The sequence below is a fragment of the Callithrix jacchus genome, chromosome 22, assembly GCF_049354715.1.
Source record: "Callithrix jacchus isolate 240 chromosome 22, calJac240_pri, whole genome shotgun sequence".
NCBI classification, from domain to species: Eukaryota; Metazoa; Chordata; class Mammalia; order Primates; family Cebidae; genus Callithrix; species Callithrix jacchus.
Genome location: NC_133523.1, coordinates 22,407,501 through 22,430,681, shown reverse-complemented (window position 1 = coordinate 22,430,681; position 23,181 = coordinate 22,407,501). Strand labels below are relative to the sequence as shown.

Below are 23,181 nucleotides of genomic sequence, written 5' to 3'. Positions count from 1 at the left end.
CTTTCTGATTTTCTGAAGAAACCAACTGATCATTTTTCATATAATACACTTATGATGTCATTTTTTGGCTAACTACAGTAGTGATGGATCCCCTAATCATCTGAAGGAACAGGAGGAGTAGACAAGAGAGCAGTAAACAAACACCTATTATTATTATAACACTTATGATGAGGGTTTTGAATCCTCCCAAGGATGAGAACCAACCTCCAAATAAGGACTCAGGGTTAAATCCGTGCCACACCCTTACAGGCAGGTGTGCCAGTTTGGTCCTGTCTCCCACAATATCCCCTGCTGCTTGCCCCTGGTCATCTATGTGCAGATGGCAGTTGGTTCGATTGAATTTTCCACAGACTCCCCCCCTCGGCTGCTAGCAAATAATCTAGGGCCAGCCGGTTCTGATCAATTGCGTTTCTTGTTTGAGTTTCTTGACGAGCCAAGAGGGACAGAGCTTTGCCCGTTTCATTAGTGGGTATTTCCAAAATAGTTGATCCGGTTGAGCATGTAAATAGGAGTCCGGTATCCCCATGAGCCATCTTCAGCCCATGTGACCGGCCCATAGTACTCAATAATTATCTTCAGTGGCCACTCATCATCTGTCTAGTTCCCTAGTTTTAGGTCTGTCTTCTCCCTAGCAGAGTAAACTGGATGTACTAACAGCTCATATACCTTAACAGATAATAGGAAGAAAGAGGGCTTAATGATGCCGATGACACAGCTGCCTGTCCATCTCATGGATCACACACCTTATAGTGAGTGCCATTATATAAACAGGTTCCCTTCTGTGTCCCTGTACATTTATAAGAACTGCAGGACAAAAGAATGGCAGTAACTTTTATGCCCTACCTGGTGTACATACTGAGGACATTCTTCAAAATTTGTTAATGCTCCTACTGTGCAAGTCCAAATATTGAGAAGAACAAGTCCCACGATGAACCTCCTCATGCTTCGGCTGTGCGTGGACCAGCCAGCTTCCGGGACGTGGCTGAAGCAAGGCTTGTTGTCCTTTTAAGGTGATTCTGCAGTCTTTTCCTTGGTCTAAGTCTCAGCTGTTGCTGGTTTTTACACAGCTGTGGTGGATTCAGGCTGACATTCCCTCTACGTTTCTGGCTGTGGGATTGGTCAGGATTAGGTCTGATGTCCTTTCCATTGTGGCTTTAGAGGGGCTGTACTTCCATCCTTTATCCACATGTGATTACCTAGTGAGAAAGGGTGAACTGGGGAGAAAAAGGTTTCCAGGACATTTATTTACTTAGCAACCTAAGGTATTCTAAGTGATTCTCCTTAGAGCTGGTAACTAGCATCCTAACTCAATCTCTCCCCACCCTGGAGTTCCTAGGAGTACCCAGAGTAGGGGAGGGGGCCTATGGTATAAGACTTCATAGGGGATTATCCTGTTTTTCCTAAAGCGGGTGCCAGATACTACCTTATGAGCTGCTGAATCCGCTCAGGAATTTCCCAGGGCCACCGAGGTATGGGCCCTCTAATGTCCTCGGCAATGTATGACCGCCACCCTCTGGGGCGTCCAGACTGCTTCTAGCAGCTGCAAAATTTCATGCTGGTACTTTATTTCTTTTTTCCCTGAAGTTAACAGGCCTCTCTCTTTGTGCAGTGCTCCATGTACTTGGAGAGTCAGGAAGGCACATCAAGAGTCAGAGTCAATGTTTACAACCTTATCTTTACTCAGCTCTAGGACTTGAGTTAAAGCAATGAGTTCAGCCTTCTGAGCCGAGGTGCCCTGAGGCAGGGATTCAGACTTGATTACAGTGTCCAGTTACCACGGCGTAGTCTGCACATCTCCACGGCGTAGTCTGCACATCTGTCCCCTCGTGGATTGACAAAGCTGCTCCCATCCACATACAACTCCCAGTCTACTACTGTCCATGGTTGGTCCCGAAGATCAGGCCTGCTGGAATAGACTGTGTCCAGGACTTCAACACAGTTGTGCTCTGTCGGACTTTCTGACATTGGGAGCAAAGTGGCAGGGTTTAAGGTGTTGCAGACTTCATTGGCGATGCGGGGATTTCCACACAGCAGGCCCTGGTATTTGGTCAGCCTAACATCTGATAACCAGTGGTGCCCTCCGGTATTCATTAGCATCACTACTGTGTGAGGTGCCTTGATATTTAGGCTCTGTCCCAGAGTTAGCTTCTCTGCTTCTTGTGCTGGCAGAGCAGTTGCTGCCAGGGCTTTTAAGCATGGGGGCCATCCTTTGGAAACTCCATTCAGCTGCTTGGGGAAGTAAGCTACAGGCCTGGGCCAAGGTCCTGTTTGGACTAGGACCCGAATTGCCACTTTTTCTCTTTCTGCCACATATAATGTGATGGGCTTTGTTAAATCAGGCAGCCCCAAAGCTGGAGCTGACATCAGTTTTGTTTTCAGTTCCTGATAAGCATGACGCTGCTGGGCTCCCCATTCAGAGGGCTCCTTGTCACCCCGCTCTGTCACATCATGGAGGGGTTTGGCTAGTACTGCGAAGTTTGGAAATTCACAATTTACAAAACCCACCCATCCCAGGAGCTCTCTCGCCTGCTGTTTAATCTCAGGTTCTGTCACTTTGCAAGCAGCTTGCTTCCTCTCTGTTTCTAGGCTGCATTCCCCCTTCCAATATCCAGGTGAGCCTCAGATATCGCATTTGATTTTTGGCAAATCTGAGCTTTCCTTTTAGACACTTTATACCCACAGTCCTCCAGGTGCATTTGTTTAACCTCACAGTAAGTCATTTGTTTGCGCACCCGACTGCCGTGGGGTGTCCCAATAGAAGGTCATCAGCATACGGGGGCAGCATGCAAGCAAGAAGCTTCTGGGGGGTGGTCATGGGCTGATGCCTTCCCTAGGATGATGAGAGTTTTTGACCCCCTGGGAAGATGGGTCCAAGTGCATTGAGTGGTTACACCTGCTTCTGGGTTTCTGCCATTGAAACGCAAATCGTTTTTGACTTTCCGAGGCCAGTCCAATGCTAAGGAGGTATTGTTTAAGTCCAATTGAGTGAACCAACTATCCTCTGCTGGCAATAATCCCAACCGCATGTATGAATTGGATACAAAGACAGGCAAGCCCTGCACGGGCCTGGGTGATAATATCAGTACTCTGCTTCTGGCTAGGAAGGCTACACCCTCTTTCCCAAAAGACAGTGAGAGCCTGGATGACCCCTGCCTGAGGCATTTTTAACTTCAGGGAGTCTCCTTTTTAATGGGATAGTGGCCCTTGATTTGCACAACAGGTTTTGCCGGAGAAGGGGGGCAGGGGCAGTCCATTAAGTACAAGAAAGTCTGTTCTCTTAACACCTTAATAGCTTTAACAATATTGGTTCTGTTTCTTCCCGTGGGGGGTTACAGGGTTGTCGTCCAGACTGTGGGCTCTTTGGGGGCATATGAGTCCAGCACCCCTCTATTTTAGTCCAGTGGTTCTTCCATTAGATTGAACAGAGCCCCGTCACTTTTTATCTGGATCCTTGTGCTTAGGATCACCGTGTTCTTTCATTAGCTGTGGGCATTTTGTCCAACCCCCCTTTTTCCACGCTCTTGGCATTTCTCTCATAGCAGCAGCTATCAAGTCAGCCTTCCGTTGAGCCTGACGTTCCCTTTCCCTATTATTTTCCCTCTGGCTTACCGCCTCTTGGTTTACAAATGCCTGGTTAGCTACTTCCAATAACGGAAGTATTCATGCATGCAAATCCTGCCTGCTCTTTTAGCCACTTCGAAGGGTTTAACACTAACTGCAACCACGAGTCTATGTATGGAAATTGATCAAGGTGTTCTAGCTTGCCCTATATAACCTCATGCCTTACTTTGGAGACAAGGGGCCTGTCTAGGGTCCCCTCTGCCGGCCAACCTACCCTAAATGCTGGCCAATCTTCCCTACATAAAACCCTCGATTTCTCTGGTGTCATAGTTACTTTATAATTCCCACTAAATCCCTTCTTGAAATTTTCAGCATGGTTTCTAAAGGGGTGGAATGGCTATGGGAGTGAGCCATATTAACAATTCAAAGAAACAATTCCCACACTTAGGAGAGTGTTAGCTCACTCACCGCAGTTCCCACCTAGCAAGAGGCAGCACGGAGCACTTTCCAATTTACATTCACTTCAATCCTTTTACAACGCCCAGAGGCTTCTTCACTCAGCCTTATGTGGCTGTCTCTAATTTTTACAAATTGATAGATGACACAGACACACATTTACATACACAGACACACATTCGAATGCTCTCCTTCCAACACAGAGCTACCTTCCAACGTCCCAATCTGGCACCCGTGGGTGATCAGGCCACGCTTCCACCAAACACAGGGTGGGCTACTTTCCCGGGTTCAATCTTAACAAATTCAGTTGTCCAAACTTCCCCAAATGCTCGTTCCTCCTTGGTGTTCAGCCAATGGGTGGATCCATGCTGCAGGGCCTCCCTGCTCCACTCTGGTGAGGCTTTTCCACCAGGCAAAAATCTACCTTGGGAGTGCTCTCAGGATGCATCATCCAGTGAGCAGGAGTCCCCAGCAGGGATGTTCCACAGGGCTAGGAAAACCACCTAAGAGACTTTTTCCCCCCGCTATCTGCTATCCGAGACTCGCTTCCCGGCCAACGCACCAAAAATGTAGCAGGGGCGGCGGCAGGAAATGGATCTCTCAGACACCAAATACAGGAGGAAGAAGTTTATTCGGCCGGGAGCAAGGTGGCATAGTTGCCTAACAGCCAAGCTCCCGAACAAAGGAAGGTTCCTTCTTTATATAGATTTATACTTTAGATGTTACCGGTGGAATAATCTTAGGTTTATAGCTTAACATATGAAAAGGATCTCGGTTTACAGTCTCAGGAATTACATATGAAAAGGACTTTGGTTTACAGTCTTAGCAATGAAAAGGACAGTTTTACAGTCTTAGGGAAAAAAAGGGGAAGTTTATCTGAGGTGTCTGGGTCTCCCTCTTCACTGGAACTGAAGCTAAAGCTGCAGCCTGGACCTTGGTTTGATCCTTGGTCTTGGTCTTGACCTTTGGCCGGCAGAGCCTGAGCCCCTTGGCAATACGAGCTGGAGCTCTCTTCCCAAGCTTGGGGCAGGCAATGTAGGCAAGTCGATGGAGCTTGCAGCTGACACACTTTGGGATCTTGGGCTTAACCTCCTTGGGCTTTACGAGGGCCTTGCTAGCCTCGGCACATGCACTCATGGCCTTGGCATTGTTGGCCTGCATTTTCTTTAGGCCCTTCTTGTGCTTCTTGGCAAAGCACATGTTCCTCGGGAACTTGGGGTCCACCTCCTTAAGAGATGCGTATCTTTGTGATTGGGGTTTCTTGATACCATTTCTGTGCCATTTTCGGGACTGGTGGTGTGTGGTGTGGTTCTTGGACTTGGCCACGTCTGCACCTAGGACCGGAAGAGAAAGGAGCCGCAGTGCAGCACGGGAAATAGGGTCAACAGCGCCAGAAAGTACTACTTGACTCAGGATTTTTTTTACCTAGGACCTCAGATTTATTCCTTGTTTTTGTTTAGGCAAAGGTTTATATTTTTAGTATTAGTTTTTTAAAGTAGACACAGATTTGTTCAAACTAAAGCTCATTTTAAGAGTACACAGAAGCTTTGCACAAAGATAGAATTCAACCTAACAATACAGAATAATAAAGATTAAGAGATAAGTTTCTTTAACAGAAAACTGATAATCCAAGCTCATTATATTTGTAGGCTGAAGTACTTACCACTGCAAAAGCAAATAAACACAGTTCAGTGTATAAACTCAACAGTGACGTCTATAGTTGTCCTTTGCTTTCTATTACATCAGAATAATTAGTGTAGTATGTGCAGACAACTTGCATGTATATAAACTAAACAGTATTTTATATGATAGTATTTATATAATAGTATGGATATAAGGCCACAGTATTTCCTTCAAATAAATCCTTTAAGGTCATTTGAATATTGTTATTCATACTTTTAAAATATGAAGTCTTAACTGAATTATAGCTATAGACAATTTTTAAAAATCTTACATTTTGACTAGTACATTAAAAATATAATTAGATATATCTATATCCAAAGAAAATTTACTACCTAATTGTTAACAGTAGATATTATTCTGACATGCTTATTAATTTATCCAATATGGATAATTACAGGAAAGCATGATTTTAGTGTCATTTCATCCTAAATTGGAATGCTGCTATTACAGGACAAATAAACAGGGGCAATGTGGCCACTGAAAAACCACAATAGCTCTCGTTAGCTTTGTTGCAAACTCAAATATATTCCACTATGTGAACAAAATCAGATTCCAATTATTCATCTAAAAGTGCAGACCGGGCGTGGTGGCTCACACCTATAATCCCATCACTTTGGGAGGCCGAGGCGGGTGGATCACGAGGTCAAAAAATCCAGACCATTTTGGTCAATAAGGTGAAACCACGTCTCTACTAAAAATACAAAAATTAGCTGGCCATGGTGGTGCGCGCCTATAGTCCCAGCTACTCGGGAGGTTGAGGCCGAAGAATTGCGTGAACCCAGAAGGCGGCAGTTGCGGTGAGCCAGGATCACGCCATTGCACTCCAGTCTGGGTAACAAGAATGAAACTCCATCTCAAAAAAAAAAAAAAGTGCTTATAGACATTTTTAGTTGTGTTTCAGTGTAGATCTTCAATTACAAGAATAGAAGATGAGAGCAGCAGGGGTGAAAAAGAAAACATTAAATTCTGCCGAGAATATTTTCTTTTTTTATATAATGCTCATGTATCTCATGCTGAGAGTAGCTGTGCACTTTGAGTGTTATCCTTTGAGGGGAATGTTTTCTGGCTGACTTGATCAATCTTTATTTTTTATTTTTGAGACGGAGTTTTGCTCTTGTTACCCAGGCTGGAGTGCAATGGTGCGATCTTGGCTCACTGCAACCTCCGCCTCCTGGGTTCAGGCAATTCTCCTGCCTCAGCCTCTTGAGTGGCTGAAATTACAGGCACGAGCCACCATGCCCAGCTAATTTTATTTTGTATTTTTAGTAGAGACGGGTATCACCATGTTGACCAGGGTGGTGTCGATCCCTTGATCTCGTGATCCACCCACCTCGGCCTCCCAAAGTGCTGGGATTACAGGCTTGAGCCACTGCGCCCAGCCCTTGATCAATCTTATATCTACTCTGAGTGATTTTTTTTTCGAGAGGGAGTTCCGCTTCTGTTACTCAGGCTAGAGTGCAATGGCGCGATCTTGGCTCCCTGCAACCTCCGCCTCCTGGGTTCAGGCAATTCTTCTGCCTCAGCCTCCTGAGTAGCTAGGATTACAGGCACGCGCCACCATGCCCAGGTAATTTTTTAATGTTTGGTATTATTTTTTAGTAGAGACGGGGTTTCCCCATGTTGATCTGGATGGTCTTGATCTATTCACATCGTGATCCACCCGCCTCGGCCTCCCAAAGTACTGGGATTACACTTCCACATGGAAACTTTTCAGTTTCATCAAAAAGTAACCCTGGCCAGAAACTTGCAGTTGTCTTCCTGCTTACTACTGTCCATCCTAAGTTAGAAAGGAAAAGAGAAAGACTTTTCTGTATGTAAAAGGGGAAAGGAAAAAAATAAGTCCCAAACTTTGGACCTACTTTCTTTCCTGCCTGGCTGACCAAAATGTTACAGTAGAGGGTCTTGACTGGAAGTTGTGGAAGTTCTTGGCCTTTTGAACAAAGAATTGGACAAAGCAGCAAAGAAAGAATGAAGCAACAAAAGAACAAAAGAGGGATTTATTGAAAATGAAATTATACTCCGCAGTGTGAAAGTGGGCCTGAACAATGGTTTAAGAACCAGACACAGAATCTTCCTGGGTTCAAATAACCCCTAGAGGTTTCTCATTGGCCACTTGATGCTATGCTCTGATTGGTTCCAGAAAGCAACCAATCAGAGGCTAAAGTGAAGTTATGCAGGTCACACTCATGCAAATATCCGATTGGTTGTGAAAGCAACCAATCAGAAGCTAAGGTGAAGTTACAAAGTTGCACTTTTATGCAAATGGTGACTCAACCCACAATCAGTCTGATTGGTTTTGGACAGCCAATTTTCTGTATGCCTAACAGAAAAGGTGGGGATTTCCAAAGGGAATAGCCTCTGGTCTTTTTGTTACTTAGGCCTGGAAAGTTAGTTTTCCTTTCCATTTAGGTATAGGAATTTAATGTGAAATGGTCTTAGATTCCCTTCCTCCAGACCCTATACCCCTGCCTCATTAGTACATATGTGCAGGTTGATTCTCAAATGCAGACTTATTTAGATGTTGCTGCCTTCTGTTTATCCTGTAAACTTTAAAGAGCCAGCAAAGAATGTGAAAAATTGTAGTCTTCATTTGACCTAGAAATATTTATATTGTGACAAGAGTGCTGAGTGTAAGGGACTGCTTTCTCTAAGCTAATCATGAGCCCAAGAAGAGCAACATCAGCATTTATAAGGAACTTGTTTATGCATTCATGGTTGGGCACAGGGGCTTATGCCTGTAATCCCAGCAGTGTGGGAGGCTGAGGTGCGTGATCACGAGAGGTTGGGAGTTTGAGACCAGCCCGGCCAACATGGTGAAACCCTGTCTTTACTAAAAGTACACACACACACACACACACACACACGCACACACACATACAATTAGCCGGGGGGTGGTGGAAAACGCCTGTATAATCCCAGTTACTCAGAAGGCTGAGGCAAGAGAATCGCCTGAACCCAGGAGGTGGAGGTTGCAGTGAGCTGAGATCATGCCACTGGACACCAGCCTGCACGACAGAGTGAGACTCCATCTGAGAACAACAAACAAGCAAACCATTCATGACCCCTTCCTAAGTTTGAAGAATTACATGACAGAAAGTGGGGCCACAGTTTCCAGGTATTTTTAAAGCTCATTAAAGCTTTAGAGGCAATACTTAGCTAAGTGGTTATCAACCCTGGTTTCTTTTTTATTTTTTATTTAATTATTTTTTTTTTTTTTTGAGGTGGGATCTTGCCCTGTGTCCAGGCTGGAGTAGAGTAGTGGTGCAATTTTGGCTCACTGCCACCTCTGCCTCCTGGGTTCAAGTTATTCCTGTGCCTCAGCCTCCCGAGTAGCTGGGATTACGGGCATGTGCCACCATGCTAGGCTAATTTTTGTATATTTAGTACAGATGGGGTTTCACCATGTGGGCCAGGTTGGTCTTGAACTCCTGACCTCAAGTGATCTACCTGCCTCAGCCTTCCAAAGTGTTAGGATTACAGGCCTGAGTCATGACTCCCAGCCCAGCCCAGGTTTCCAGTTAAAATTACATGACCAATTTGCAGAAATATCTACTTACATCCTATCTACAGGTCTGTTTATTGTCCTGGGTGGAAGCAGCATTGTTTAATTTTTTGTTTTTTGTTTTCTGAGACAGTCTTGCTCTGTTGCCCAGGCTGGAGTGCAGTGGTGTGATCTCGGCTCATTGCAACATTCGCCTGCCAGTTTTAAGCGATTCTTGTGCCACGGCCTTTCCTAGTAGCTGAGATTACAGGCCCACATCATTATGCCCAGCTAATTTATATATTTTTAGTAGAGTTGGGGTTTCACCATGTTGGCCAGGTTTGTCTCAACCTCCTGACCTCAAGTGATCTGCCCACTTTGGCCTCCCAAAGTGCTAGGATTATAGGGTTGAGCCACTGTGCCCAGCCCGGCCAAGGTCTTTTTTTGTTTGTTTGTTTGTTTTTTTTTGAGACGGTATCTCGCTTTGTCGCCAGGCTGGAGTGCAGTGGCATGATCTCAGCTCACTGCAGCTTCTACATCCTGGGTTCAAGCAATTCTCATGCCTTGGCTTCCTAAATAGCTTGGATTACAGGCATGTGCCACCACACCCAGCTAATTACTTTTTTTGTATTATTTTATATTATAAAAAGACGGGGTTGCACCATGTTGGTCAGGCTGGTCTTGAACTCCCAACTTCAGGTGATCCACCCGCCTTGACCTCCCAGAGTGCTAGGATTACAGGCGTGAGCCACTGTGCCCAGCCACTTTTTTTGTATTTTGTAAGTAGAGACAAGGTTTCACCATGTTTGCCAGGATGGTCTTGAACTCCTCACCTCGTGATTTACCCGCTTTGGCCTCCCAAAGTGCTGGGATTACAATGGTGAGCCACTGCACCCAGTCCATGTTGTTTTAATTAAATGCCTCATTTAATGTGTGACTCTTAGATGAGGCCAGAATCAAGTATGTGGGGTTCAAGATACATTCATGAGAATTAAGTTTCACCTCTGCACTAAAGAGTAGTCAGAGGGCTGGTTCTGTTTGGTTTGGTAGTGACAGGAAAGTGTGACCCATATTTTCATTACTTTAGAAGAAATTGATATTGTCCATGGCAGAAGAGGGTACCTGAGGACCAAAAAGAAACTTCTGGGCCAGATACAGTGGCTCACGCCTGTAATCCCAGCACTTTGGGAAGCCGAGGTGGGCAGATCACGAGGTCAAGAGATCGAGACCATCCTGGCTAACATGATGAAATCCCGTCTCTACTAAAAATACAAAAATTAGCTGGGCGTGGTGGCACACACCTGTGGTTCCAGCTACTCGGGAGGCTGAGGCAGAAGAATCCCTTGAACCCAGGAGGCGGAGGTTGCAGTGAGCCGAGATTGTCCACGGCACTCCAGCCAGGCGATGGAGCAAGACTCTGTCTCAAACAAAAGAAAAAAAAAAAATCTTTTTTTTTTTTTTTTTTAGATGGAGTTTCGCTCTTGTTACCCAGGCTGGAGTGCAATGGTGCAATATCAGCTCACCTCAACCTCTGCCTCCTGGGTTCAGGCAATTCTCCTGCTTCAGCCTCCTGAGTAGCTGGGATTACAGGCACGTGCCACCATGCCCAGCTAATTTTTTGTATTTTTACTAGAGATGGGGTTTCACCATGTTGACCAGGATGGTCTCGATCTCTTGACCTCGTGATTCCCCTGCCTCGGCCTCCCAAAGTGCTGGGATTACAGGCGTGAGCCACCGCGCCCGGCCGCAAAAAAAATCTTCATCTCTGTGCAGCAGTTCAGTGTTCCTGAATCTCTTCTGGTATAAAGAACAGAAATTGATGGACTTTTTCTGCGAGTCTTGGTCCTGCCTATGGGTGTGGTGGTAGCAGGTAAACATGTGGTGCTGACACCTTTAAAGGCATATTCTCTAGATGCACGTGTGATTTGTTCAGAGAATTGCTTCTGAAAAGAATTTTCAGAGAAAGAGGAAAAAAACTGACTTATTTTCAGTTAAACCTGTGTCAGATCAAGAGCTGTGTTTTTCTCCTGGAATGCCATGCATGTAGTACTTGTAAACTTTGACTTCTAAAAATTTCAATAATAGTCAGGAATATCTGAAAAATATTTCTTTTCTATCATTCTTCTCTTCATCAAGGCTTCTTATATGCCATGGAGAATTCTCACCATTATTTTATAATCTGCAATATTAAAAATTTTCTAGGTGGCTGTTGGACATGGGAAGGCGTGGAAACTCATGGTTTCTGTTGAGAAAAGGTGGAGTTTTTAGTAAAGATGGAGAAAATCTAATGTTGAGGTTCCATCTGTGTTCTCCATTAGCTCTATGCAGAACACTATTAACAAAATGCTTATTTAAGCACGATAGTCTTTATTATATGGAAACTTCTGTACACTAAAAAAGGTACATGTTTGTGTTTATGCCCTTAATTACATATGTTATTTATTTTCATTTTGTGTTGTTGTTGTTGTTGTTTTTGTTTCTGAGATGGCATCTTACTCTTTGCTGCCCAGGCTGATATTCAATGGAGCGATCTCTGCTCACCACAACCTCCGCCTTTTGGGTTCAAGCAATTCTTTTGTATCAGCCTCCTGAGTAGCTGGGCATAGAGGCATGTGCCACCACGCCTGGCTAATTTTGTATTCTTAGTAGAGATGGAGTTTCTGCGTGTTGATCAGGCTGGTCTACTGACCTCAAATGATCTGCCCACCTCGGCCTCCCAGAGTGCTGGGATTACAGGCATGAGCCACCACACTTGGTCTATTACGTATGTTATTATCTAGAAAATTATTCTATATACACTGATGTTGTGCCTCTTTTGCCACTCTGTTTTCTCAGGGTTAGAGAACACATTAGGAAATATGTCTGTGTACAAATTTATTTTATTGGATAATTTCTGTCACTTCTACAAGTCAGAACCTATTCTTGTTACTCTTTCATTTTACCTTGATTCAAATTATGAATTCTGTTGGCTACCTGATATATATGTTTGTGTGTGTGTGTTTTTCAGGGACTGTTGACATTTAGGGATGTGGCCATAGAATTTTCTCTGGAAGAGTGGCAATGCCTGGATACTGCACAGCGGAATTTATATAAAAATGTGATTTTAGAAAACTACAGAAACCTTGTCTTCCTGGGTAAGGATAATTTCAACACACAGTTTCTAATATACCCTAAAGGTTGTATTTCTCTTATTTCTAAAATGTATTTTGGTTATATATGTTTTGCATAAATGAGTTTCAGATCCCCGTTTTTGAGAAACTCTAAGGATTTATATAAATAGAAAAAAGCTTTTTTAATATGTTTTATTTTTTATCTATTTATTTTTTTCTTTTGAGATAAAGTTTCGCTTTTGTTACCCAGTCTGCAGTGCAATGGCGCAATCTCGGCTCACCGCAACATACACCTCCTGGGTTCAGGCAATTCTCCTGCCTCAGCCTCCTGAGTAGCTGGGATTACAGGCACGCACCACCATGCTCAGCTAATTTTTTTTATTTTTAGTAGAGATGGGGATTCACCATGTTGACCAGGATTGTCTTGATCTCTTGACCTCGTGATCCACCCGCCTCGGCCTCCCAAAGTGCTGGGATTACAGGTGTGAGCCACCGGGTTTGGCCTAATATGTTTCATCTTGACGTGAATTTACCACATTTCTGACCTGATCTGTGTCATTCATTCTAGATTAGTGGTAATTTGAGAAATTTAGTGACATATTGTTTCCCATACCTTAAAATCTAATTGCCAACACCAAGTTTTGACTCAGTATTACTGGGTAATGAAATGAAGAACTTACAAATTTAGAATATTTTTCTCAATATTTGAAAATTTCTGTTATACGTTGGACTATTCTATTACATCATTTTACTGAGCACATTACTAGGTTGGTAATTGAAGAATATGAGCAAGATGCATGTTACTTATTTCTTAATTGAACAGGTATTGCTGTCTCTAAACCAGACCTGATCGCCTGTCTGGAGCAAGAAAAGGAGCCTTTGATTATGAAGAGAGATGAGATGGCAGATGAACCCCCAGGTAAGTAAGAGTAAAAGTGAATACAACACATGACACAGATGAGGGTCCAAAGGTCAAAGAGAAAGCCAGTTCTTAAAATAGCAATTTGGGAATCTGTGTTTTAAAGGAAATAGTTTCTGGAAAACCTGAGTTTTTTTATTTGTTCTGACATTTGAGCATTTTCTGTCGTATGCTTTTAAATTCTCTAAGGTTTCTATTTACTTTTTTGGTGATTTTCCTTCAAGTTTTCAGTGAGAACCAATGTACTCTTCATGACATATAAGAGACTATGCAATCTGAATGCTTATTCAATTTTTTTTGAGACACAGAAATATCTGCATAATTTTGAGCAACTTGATGTTAAATAATTTTTTTGCATCATGTCTGAAATGTATGAGAAGTGGGTTTCTTTACTTTTTTTTTGTTTTGAGACAGAGCATCACTCTGTTGCTTAGGCTACATAACAGTGGCACAATCTCGTTTCACTGTGACTCTCCCTGCTGGATTTAAGCATTTCTCCTGCCTCACCCTCTTGAGTAGCTGGGATTACATGTTTGTGCCACTATACCAGGCTAATTTTGTATTTTTAGTAGAGCTGGGGTTTCAGCATGATGGCCAGGCTGGTCTTGAACTCCTGCCCTCAAGTGATTTGTCTGCCTCAGCTTCCCAAAGTGCTGGGATTACAGGTGTGAGCCACTGTTCTTAGCCTTTTTTTTTTTCCCTGCACATTTTATCTTGTTTGTATTTCTGTAATCTTCAAATATAGTCTTGAAATTTTAAGGTATGCTATTTTTGGGCCGGGCATGGTGGCTTACACCTATAATCTTAGCACTTTGGGAGGCTGAGGCGATGGATTACAAGGTCAAGAGATCGAGATCGTGCTTGTCAACATGGTGAAACCCTGTCTTTACTAAAGTACAAAAAATTAGCTGGACACGGTGGTGCACGCCTGTAGTTCCAGGTACTTGGGAGTCTGAGGCAGGAGAATTGCTTGAACCCAGGAGACGGAGGTTGCAGTGAGCCGAGATTGTGCCGTTGCACTTCAGTCTCGGTAACGACAGTAAAACTCCATCTCAAAAAAATAAAAAAATAAAGAATAAAATAAAGTATGCCATGTTTCTCCTTTTTTTTTCTCATTATTGCTTTGACTATTTAAAGTGTGTCATAATTTCATGTAAATTTTAGAATTATGTTTTTTATTACTGTGAAAAACAAATGCTACTAAAATTTTGATAGGGAGTTTATTGAATCTATAGGTTACTTAGGATAACATGGCACTTTAATAATATTTATTCTTTCAATTTATAGACATAAAATATCTGCAAATTTATTCATGTCTTTTTGTTTTTTTGAAATGGAGTTTTGCTCTTGTTACCCACACTGGAGTGCAATGGCAGGTCTCGGCTCATTGCAAACTCTGCCTTTTGGGTTCAAGCAATTCTCCTGTCTCAGCCTCCCCAGTATCTCAGACTACAGGCACCACCTTGCCCACCTAATTTTTGTATTTTTAGTAGAGACGGGGTTTCACCTCATTGACCAGGATGGTCTCGATCTCTTGATCTCGTGATCCATCCGCCTCGGCCTCCCAAAGTGCTGGAATTATAGGCGTGAGCAACCGTGCCCGGCCTATTTATGTCTATTATAATTTCTTTCATTTATATATTTCTCATTGTAAAAATTTCATACCTCCTTGGTTATATTTGTTCTCAGAAATTTATTATTTTAATGCTGTTGTAAATAAAATTTTTTTCCTCTACTTTATCAGAGAGATTAAGTTCATGGAACCTTAACTTGTATGTTAATTATATATTATTCTAATTTACTGAGTATATTTAGTAGTTTAAGCAAGTTTTAATTGTACTGTTTGTGTTTATATGTGTGATTATGAGCTGCAGCCAGCGACTTTTACCTTACTTGTCTTCAATTTCAGTTGCTCGTTTTCATTTTTTGACTAATCTGCTACATACTTTCAGTGTTACTTTAAACTAGCAGCATTGGCAATGGGCACAATATACTTTTTGCATTGGCATCTGTGTATAGAAGGAGAAAACACCTCAAGTTTATTGTTGTTGTTGTTTTGAGATGGAGTTTCGCTCTTGTTACCCAGGCTGGAGTGCAATGGCGTGATCTCGGCTCACCGCAACCTCTGCCTCCTTAGTTCAGGTAATTCTCCTGCCTCAGCCTCCTGAGTGGCTGGGATTACAGGCACATGCATCCATGCCCAGCTAATTTTTTGTATTTTTAGTAGAGATGGGGTTTCATTATGTTGACTAGGATGGTCTTGATCTCTTGACCTCGTGATCCACCCGCCTCGGCCTCCCAAAGTGCTAGGATTATAGGTGTGAGCCATTACACCCAGCTCAAGTTTTTATAAACTGGTTTCAGGAGGTTTTTTTTTTGAATGATAAGTTGGATTTTATTAAGGTCAAAATCTTTTACTTTGTGACAGATACTATTAAAAGAATGAAGAGTGGGTGCGGTGGCTTACGCCTGTAATCCCAGCACTTTGGCAGGCTGCGGGGGGTAGATCATGAGGTCAGGAGATGAAGACCATCCTGGCCAACATGGTGAAACCCTGTCTCCACTTTTAAAAGCCAAAATTAGGTGGCATGTGCCTGTAATCCCAGCTACTTGGGAGACCAAGGCAGGAGAATTGCCTTAACCCAGGAGGCAGAGGTTGCAGTGAGCCAAAATTATGGCAGTGCACTGCAGCCTGGGCAACAGAAAGAGACCATTTAAAAGTGAGAAAATGCAGTGTTTGGTTGTCTATTCTTGTGTCAGTTTGCTGAGAATGATGGTTTCCAGCTTCATTCATGTCCCTGCAAAAGACATGAACTCATTCTCTTTTTTGGCTGCATAGTATTCCATGGCGTACATGTGCCATATTTTCTTTACATAAACAAAAATTCTTAGAGATCCCAGTTAAGTTCGAAGAGGATAAGTGATTCTGGGACCACTTCTTTTGTTTGACCCAGAGGGTGATGGGATGCCCTGTGAAGTTTTAGTAAAGAGGGGTTGTAGCTTTGTCATAAGGCTGCTTGGTCTAGGGTCTACCTTTAATTGGCTTGTTATAGGAAACTTGCATAGTTTAAATTCCCATTTCATTTTTCAGACAGACTGAATTTTGTGGGGGGACTTTGTTCTGTTGTGCAGACACTAGTCCAGGTTTCTGCAGTTTGGTCTGCATATCATGGGCCTAATATCAAAATGTGAATGATTACAGCTTTCAGCGAGTACCAGAAAGAATCTTTCCAGGTCACTGTGTGGGTTTCTATGTAGGCAGAACTGCCCATAAACTGTGGCTCAGGGAGCTGGAACTGAGTCATTGAACTGCTTCAGGGACCACAGTAAAGGCCAAGGTCTGCAGGCCTGCCCACGTGGGTATAAATGGGTATCTTCCTACCGGCCTCTGAAAAAGCAGGATCTTTCCCAGACTTTAGCTGGGAGGAGATTGGGATGGTTATAAACTAAGCTCAGATTTCTCAGTGGGACCAAGTTGGGTGGGCCATGTCCTAGTCTGTAGTTAGGAACGGGATTCTGTAGTTTGCACCAGGGCCTGAAGGAGGTTGCGCCTTCTGAAAAAACTTTTCAATCTTGGGCTGTATGAGAGTTCCACAAGTCTCTCTCTGGATCTCAAAGCTATCAAAGGCACTTATTTTGAGATGGAGTCTTGCTACAGAATTCAGGCTGGTTTTGAAATCCTAACCTGAAGCAGTTCTCTAAACTCAATGTACCGTGTATCTTTCATTACAGGTGTGAGCCATGATACCTGGCTGTCTCATAAAGGCATTTTTGTCAGGGATGGCTGACAAATTGTCTTGCTGTGCAGGAGATAACAAAATAGGGCACCTTTTATTCTCCCATCTTACTGACTTTATTCTCCCTATATATTTTTTTATTCTCCATTTTCTATTTCAAATTTGTCTGGAATTTTAGATTCAGAAATTTAGAACAATATGCTAGAATTTACATGTAATACCTGAAGTAAATTTGATAATTAGTAGGTACTCCATATTTACTAAAACAGTTACAAATTTTAGTTCGCTGTAGGAAAAAATAACTCTATGATTTGTACCCACTTTCTCCAGCCTAATAATATATACCTAAATAATATCATTTATTCCCAAATATTTGTTTTATATATCAGACACTCTAACCATATTCTGCAATATATATTTTTATATATTTAACACTGATATATGTTTAGCATTATATATATATTTAGCAATGTAAGGCTAATTTCTGCTTCTAAATTTGGATTACAGCAGTTTCATTTTGTGTAAAAATATTATGTATTTGAAACATAAAATTATCTCTGGTTTTTGTTTTTATTGAGATGGAGTCCTGTTCTGTTGCCCAGCCTGTAGTGCAGTGGTGCAATCTCGGCTCACTGAAACTTCCACCTCCCAGGTTCAATTGATTCTCCTGCCTCAGCTTCCTGACTAGCTGGGACTATAGGCCCTCACCCCCACGCCCAGCTAATTTCTGTATTTTTAGTAGAGTCCAGGTTTTACCATGTTGGCCAGGCTGATCTTGAACTCCTGACCTCAGGTGATCCACCTGCCTCGACCCCCCAAAGTTCTGGGATTACAGGTGTGAGCCACCACACTCAGCCTGAAATAATCTTGTTTTGTTTTTGAGATGAAGTTCTGCTCCTGTTGCCTAGACTGAAGTGCAGTGGCGTGATCTCGGCTTACTGCCACCTCTGCCTCCTGGGTTAAGTGATTCTCCTGCCTCAGCCTCCCAAGTAGCTGGAATTACAGGTGCTCACCACCACATCTGGCTAACTTTTGTATTTTTAGTAGAGATGGGGTTTCACCACATTGGCCAGGCTGGTCTTGAACTCTTGACCTCAGGTGATCCATCCACCTCAGTCTCCCAAAGTGCTGGGATTAGAGCTGTAAGCCACCATGCCAAGCCTTCTAGTTTTTTTAGATGATTATTTATTAAAAGTTTCTCAGAGGCCGGGCACGGTGGCTCAAGCCTGTAATCCCAGCACTTTGGGAGGCCGAGGCAGTTGGATCACGAGATCAAGAGATGAACCATCCTGGTCAACATGGTGAAACCTTGTCTCTCCTAAAAATACAAAAAGTAAGCTGGGCATTGTGGCACGTGCCTGTAATCCCAGGTACTCAGGAGGCTGAGGCAGGAGAATTGTCTGAACCCAGGAGGCGGACGTTGCAGTCAGCCAAGATTGCGCCATTGCACTCCAGCCTGGGTAACAAGAGCGAAACTCCATCTCAAAAAAAAAAAAGTTTTCTCAGAATCTTTCACTTATGATAATACTGCATTTTTTCTGGAATTATACTGACATATAGCATATGCCAAGGATTCAGAATACCTGCCTTCCATGACTACAGTTACAGTCAAATATTACAGTTTCCTAGACACATTATTTTAATGCTACATCAATGTTGCCTGCAAGATTTTATAAATAAACATTTCTCTCTTATCAAATAGTTTTGTCATTCTGTATTCCTGTGCTTTTTCAGTTTAAAATCTGTTTATCGATGCTGGAGAGGATCTGGAGAAATCACACTTTTACACTGTTGGTGAGAGTATAAACTAGTTCAACCATTGTGAAAGACAGTGTGGCACTTCCTCAAGGACCTAGAAATCGAAATTCCATTTGACCCAGCAATCCCATTACTGGGTATATTTTCAAAGAATTATAAATCATTCTGTTATAAAGACACATGCACACATATGTTCATAGCGGCACTGTTTACAATAGCAAAGACCTGGAACCAACCCAAATGCCCATTGATGATAGACTGGACAAGGACAACGTGGCACAGATATACCATGGAACACTATGCAGCCAAAAGAAATGATGAGTTTGTGTCCTTTGTGTGGGACATAGATGAATCTGGAAACCATCATTCTCAGCAAACTGACACAAGAACAGAAAATCAAACACCACATGTTCTCACTCAGGCAGGTGTTGAACAGTGAGAACACATGGACACAGGGAGGGGAGCATCACACACTGGGGTATCTTGGTGGAGGCTAGAAAAGGGACAGCAGGAAGTGGCGAGATTAGGGAGGGATAACATGGGAAGAAATTGCAGATATAGTATGGGTGATGGGGAGATGGAAGCAGAAAACCACATTGGCATGTATGTACCTAGGCAGCAATCCTGCATCATCTGCACATGTACCCCAGAACCTAAAGTACAATAAAAAAAAATCTGTTTATTGTGGTTTTTGTTTTGCCATTTTAGACAATTTGTGAAATTCTGTTGTGTACTTTAAGTCAATGTGGGATTTAATTAAGAAATAAGCAAGCCGTATGTTTATCCCAGTCATATTATATATATGTATTTGTCTATAAATATGACCCCAGTTTTGATTATGCCTTATGTTGAATGTATTCTTAGTTGATTTTCAATGGTGGTTTTATCTCGTTTAAGTGATTAGTTATAAAGATAGTCTTATTTTCACCTTGTGTTTATTTATAAATGTGTATTTCTTTCATGTGAGAGATAAAATTCTTTGATTTGAAGGTAAAGATTTATGATTCTGTATTTATAAAATTTATCTTTAAAACAAAATGTTGTAAAACCACATACAATATATTTTCCCATCTAAAATCTATTTCAGTTTATATTTCATGGCCAGGCATGGTAGTGACTCACATCTTTGATCCCAGGATTTTGGGAGGCTAAGACAGGAGAATCACTTGAACCCAAAAGTATGACACTAGCCTGGAAAGTGTACAAAGATTCTTTCTGCAAAAAAAAAAAAAAAAAAAATTATAAAATAGCCAGGCATGGTGGTGTGCACTTGTGGTCCCAGCTTCTTGGGAGATTGGTGGTGCATGATTACTTTAACCTGAGAGTTTGAGGCTACAGTGAGCCATAATTGTGCCACTTTACTCAAACTTGGGTGATGGAATGAGAACCTGTCTCAAAGAAATGACACTTCAGGCAAGTTTAGCATATTTATATTGCTATGCAAACGACTTCCATAAACTTTTCATCTTGTGAAACTACAAATCGATACCCATTAAGTAATAACTGCCCATTTTATCCTCTCTTTAGCCCTTGACAAACACCCTTGTACCTTTTGTTTCGATGAATGTGACTTATTAAGATACCTCCTATAAGTGGAATCATATAGTATCCATCATTTTATTACTGGCTTCATGTGGCATAATATTCTCAAAGTTGATCTTAAAATGTAACAAGATTTATTTAAAGGTAAATAATACTCCAGTGTATGTCTATGTGTGTATAACTTTTTGTTTTTTTCGGTGGCCTAGGCTAGAGTGTAGTGGCACAATCTTGCTCACTGCAGCCTTCACCTCCTGGGTTCAAATAATTCTCCTGCTTCAACCCCCTGTGTAGCTGGGACTACAGGCACGTGCCACCACAGACAGCTAATTTTTGTATATTTAGTAGAGAAAGGGTTTCACCATGTTAGCTGGGCTGGTCTCAAACTTTTGACCTTAGGTGATCTGCCCAACTCAGCCTCCCAAAGTGATAGGATTATACGCATGAATCATCTCTAATGGGATTTTTGTAGAGATTATGTTGAATTGGTTCACCACGTTAGGCTGATTTGACATCTTTGAAAAATTAAGTGCAGCCGGGTGGTAGCTCATGCGTGTAATTCCAGCACTTTGGGAGGCCGAGGCGGGTGGATCACGAGGTCAAGAGATCGAGACTATCCTGCTCAACATGGTGAAAACCTTGTCTCTACTAAAAATACAAAAATTAGCTGGGCATAGTGGTGCACGCCTGTAGTCCCAGCTACTCGAGATGCTGGGGCAGGAGAATTGCTTGAAACCAGGAGGTGGAGGTTGCAGTGAGCTGAGATTGCACCATTGTACTCCAGTCTGGGTAACAACTGAGAAACTCCGTCTCAAAAACAAAAAAAAAACAAAAAACTGGCCTGGCAGTGGCTCACGCCTGTAACCCCAGCATGTTGGGAGGCCGAGGCTGGTGGATCACGAAGTCAAGAGATCAGGACCATCCTGGTCAACATGGTGAAAACCACGTCTCTACTAAAAATACAAAAAATTAGCTGGCATAGTGGCACGTGGCTGTAATCCCAGCTACTCAGGAGGCTGAGGCAGGAGAATTGCTTGAACCCAGGAGGCGGAGGTTTCCCTGTGCCAAGATTGCGCCATTGCACTTCAGCCTGAATAAGAGGAGCAAAAATCCATCTCAAAAAAAAGTAAAATAAATAATTTTAAGTAGTAAAGTTGGCAATTTACTTCTAAAAGCATTGTATTATCTTGGGTAGTAGAAAAAGTTGTGTTGGATAAATGTGACAGAATTTCTTTTCTTCTGTGTGGCTCTTTACATTGTACCCACCTGGTGCAATGCACTCTCTTAATTACTGCAGTATCATCTTGCTTGTGTCGTTTGTGTAATTTTATAAATTATATCTGGAAAGTCTGTTTATCTGAGTCTGTAAAGTAATTTGTTATTTTTATTTCTTTCAGTAATGTGTTCTCATTTTGCCCAAGAGTTTTGGCCAGAGCAGAACATAAAAGATTCTTCTCAAAGCATGACACTGAGAAGATATGAAAAATGTGGAAATGAGAATTTTCAATTAAACGGCTGCAAAATTGTGGTTGAGTGTAAGGTCCACAAAGGAGGTTTTAATGGACTTAACCAATGTTTACCAACTACCCAGAGCAAGATGTTTCCGTGTGATAAATATGTGCGAGTCTTTCATAAATTTCCACATTCAGATAGACATAAGATCAAACATATGGAAAATAAACATTTCAACTGTGAAGAATGTGACAAATCATTTTGCATGCTTTCACGCCTAACTCAATGTAAAAGAATTTATACTAGAGTGACTTTTGGCAAATGTGAAGAATGTGAAAAAGGTTTTAACCAATCTTCAAAGCTTACTACACAGAAGAGAATTTATACTTGTGAGAAACTCTACAAATGTCAAGAATGTGACAAAGCTTTTAACCAATTCTCAAGCCTTACTACATATAAAAAAAATTATACTCAAGAAAAATCATACAAATGTGAAGAATGTGGCAAAGCCTTTAAGCGGTCCTCACACCTTACTACACATAAGAGAATTCATACAGGAGAGAAACCCTACAAATGTGAAGAATGTGGCAAAGCCTTTAGGTGGTCCTCACACCTTACTACACATAAGAGAATTCATACAGGAGAGAAACCCTACAAATGTGAAGAATGTGGCAAACCTTTTACCCGATCCTCAACTCTTACTGCACATAAGAGAGTTCATACAGGAGAGAAACCCTACAGATGTGAAGAATGTGGCAAACCTTTTACCCGATCCTCAACTCTTACTGCACATAAGAGAGTTCATACCATAGAGAAACCTTACAAATGTGAAGAATGTGGCAAAGCTTTTACCCAATTCTCAAATCTTACTGCTCATAAAAGAATTCATACCAGAGAGCAACCCTACATCTGTGAAGAATGTGGCAAAGCTTTTACCCAATCCTCAACTCTTACTGTACATAAGAGAATTCATACTGGAGAGAAACCCTACAAATGTGAAGAATGTGGAAAAGCTTTTACCCGATCCTCAAGTCTTACTGCACATAAGAGAATTCATACCGGAGAGAAACCCTACAAATGTAAAGAATGTGGCAAAGCTTTTAAACTCTCCTTAACCCTTACTATACATAAACAAATTCATACTGGTGAGAAGCCCTACAAATGTGAAGAATGTGGAAAAGCTTTTTACCGATCCTCAAAACTTTCTGAACTTAAGAAACTTCATATTGAAAAGAAACCCTGCAAATGTGAAGAATGTGGCAAAGCTTTTAACTGATCCTCAGAACTTACTGATTATAAGATAATTCATACCAGAGAGAAACCTTATAAATGGGAAAGATGTGAGAAAGCTTTTAATTAATCTGCGAACCTTGCTAGAAATAAAAAAAATTCATATTGGAGAGAAAATCTACAAAACTAATTGATGTGACAATGATTTTGACAACAGCTTAAACTTTTCTAAATATAAAAAAAGTCATACTGGTG

General features: G+C 42.0%; 2 protein-coding genes across 3 annotated transcripts in view; both read left to right on the top strand.

Moving 5' to 3' along the window:
- Window positions 1–21,619, top strand: part of LOC100404767 (zinc finger protein 675-like) — a 33,194-nt gene extending 11,575 nt beyond the window's left edge. Inside the window, exons 2-4 of one of the 2 annotated variants that reach the window (XM_078359884.1) lie at window positions 12,189–12,315; window positions 13,115–13,210; window positions 18,682–21,619. In XM_078359884.1, the coding sequence (XP_078216010.1) occupies window positions 12,189–12,315; window positions 13,115–13,210; window positions 18,682–18,686 (228 nt within the window). In that variant the 3' untranslated portion in view covers window positions 18,687–21,619. Of the gene's footprint in view, window positions 1–12,188; window positions 12,316–13,114; window positions 13,219–18,681 lie in introns of those variants that run through there. The other variant, XM_078359883.1, reaches the window with a different exon arrangement.
- Window positions 1–23,181, top strand: part of LOC108590234 (uncharacterized) — an 87,610-nt gene that overhangs the window by 64,154 nt on the left and 275 nt on the right. Inside the window, 1 exon segment of the mRNA XM_078359885.1 lies at window positions 22,005–23,181. This exon segment is cut by the window's right edge and continues 275 nt beyond it. Coding sequence (XP_078216011.1) covers window positions 22,005–23,116 — 1,112 coding nt within the window. The 3' untranslated portion in view covers window positions 23,117–23,181.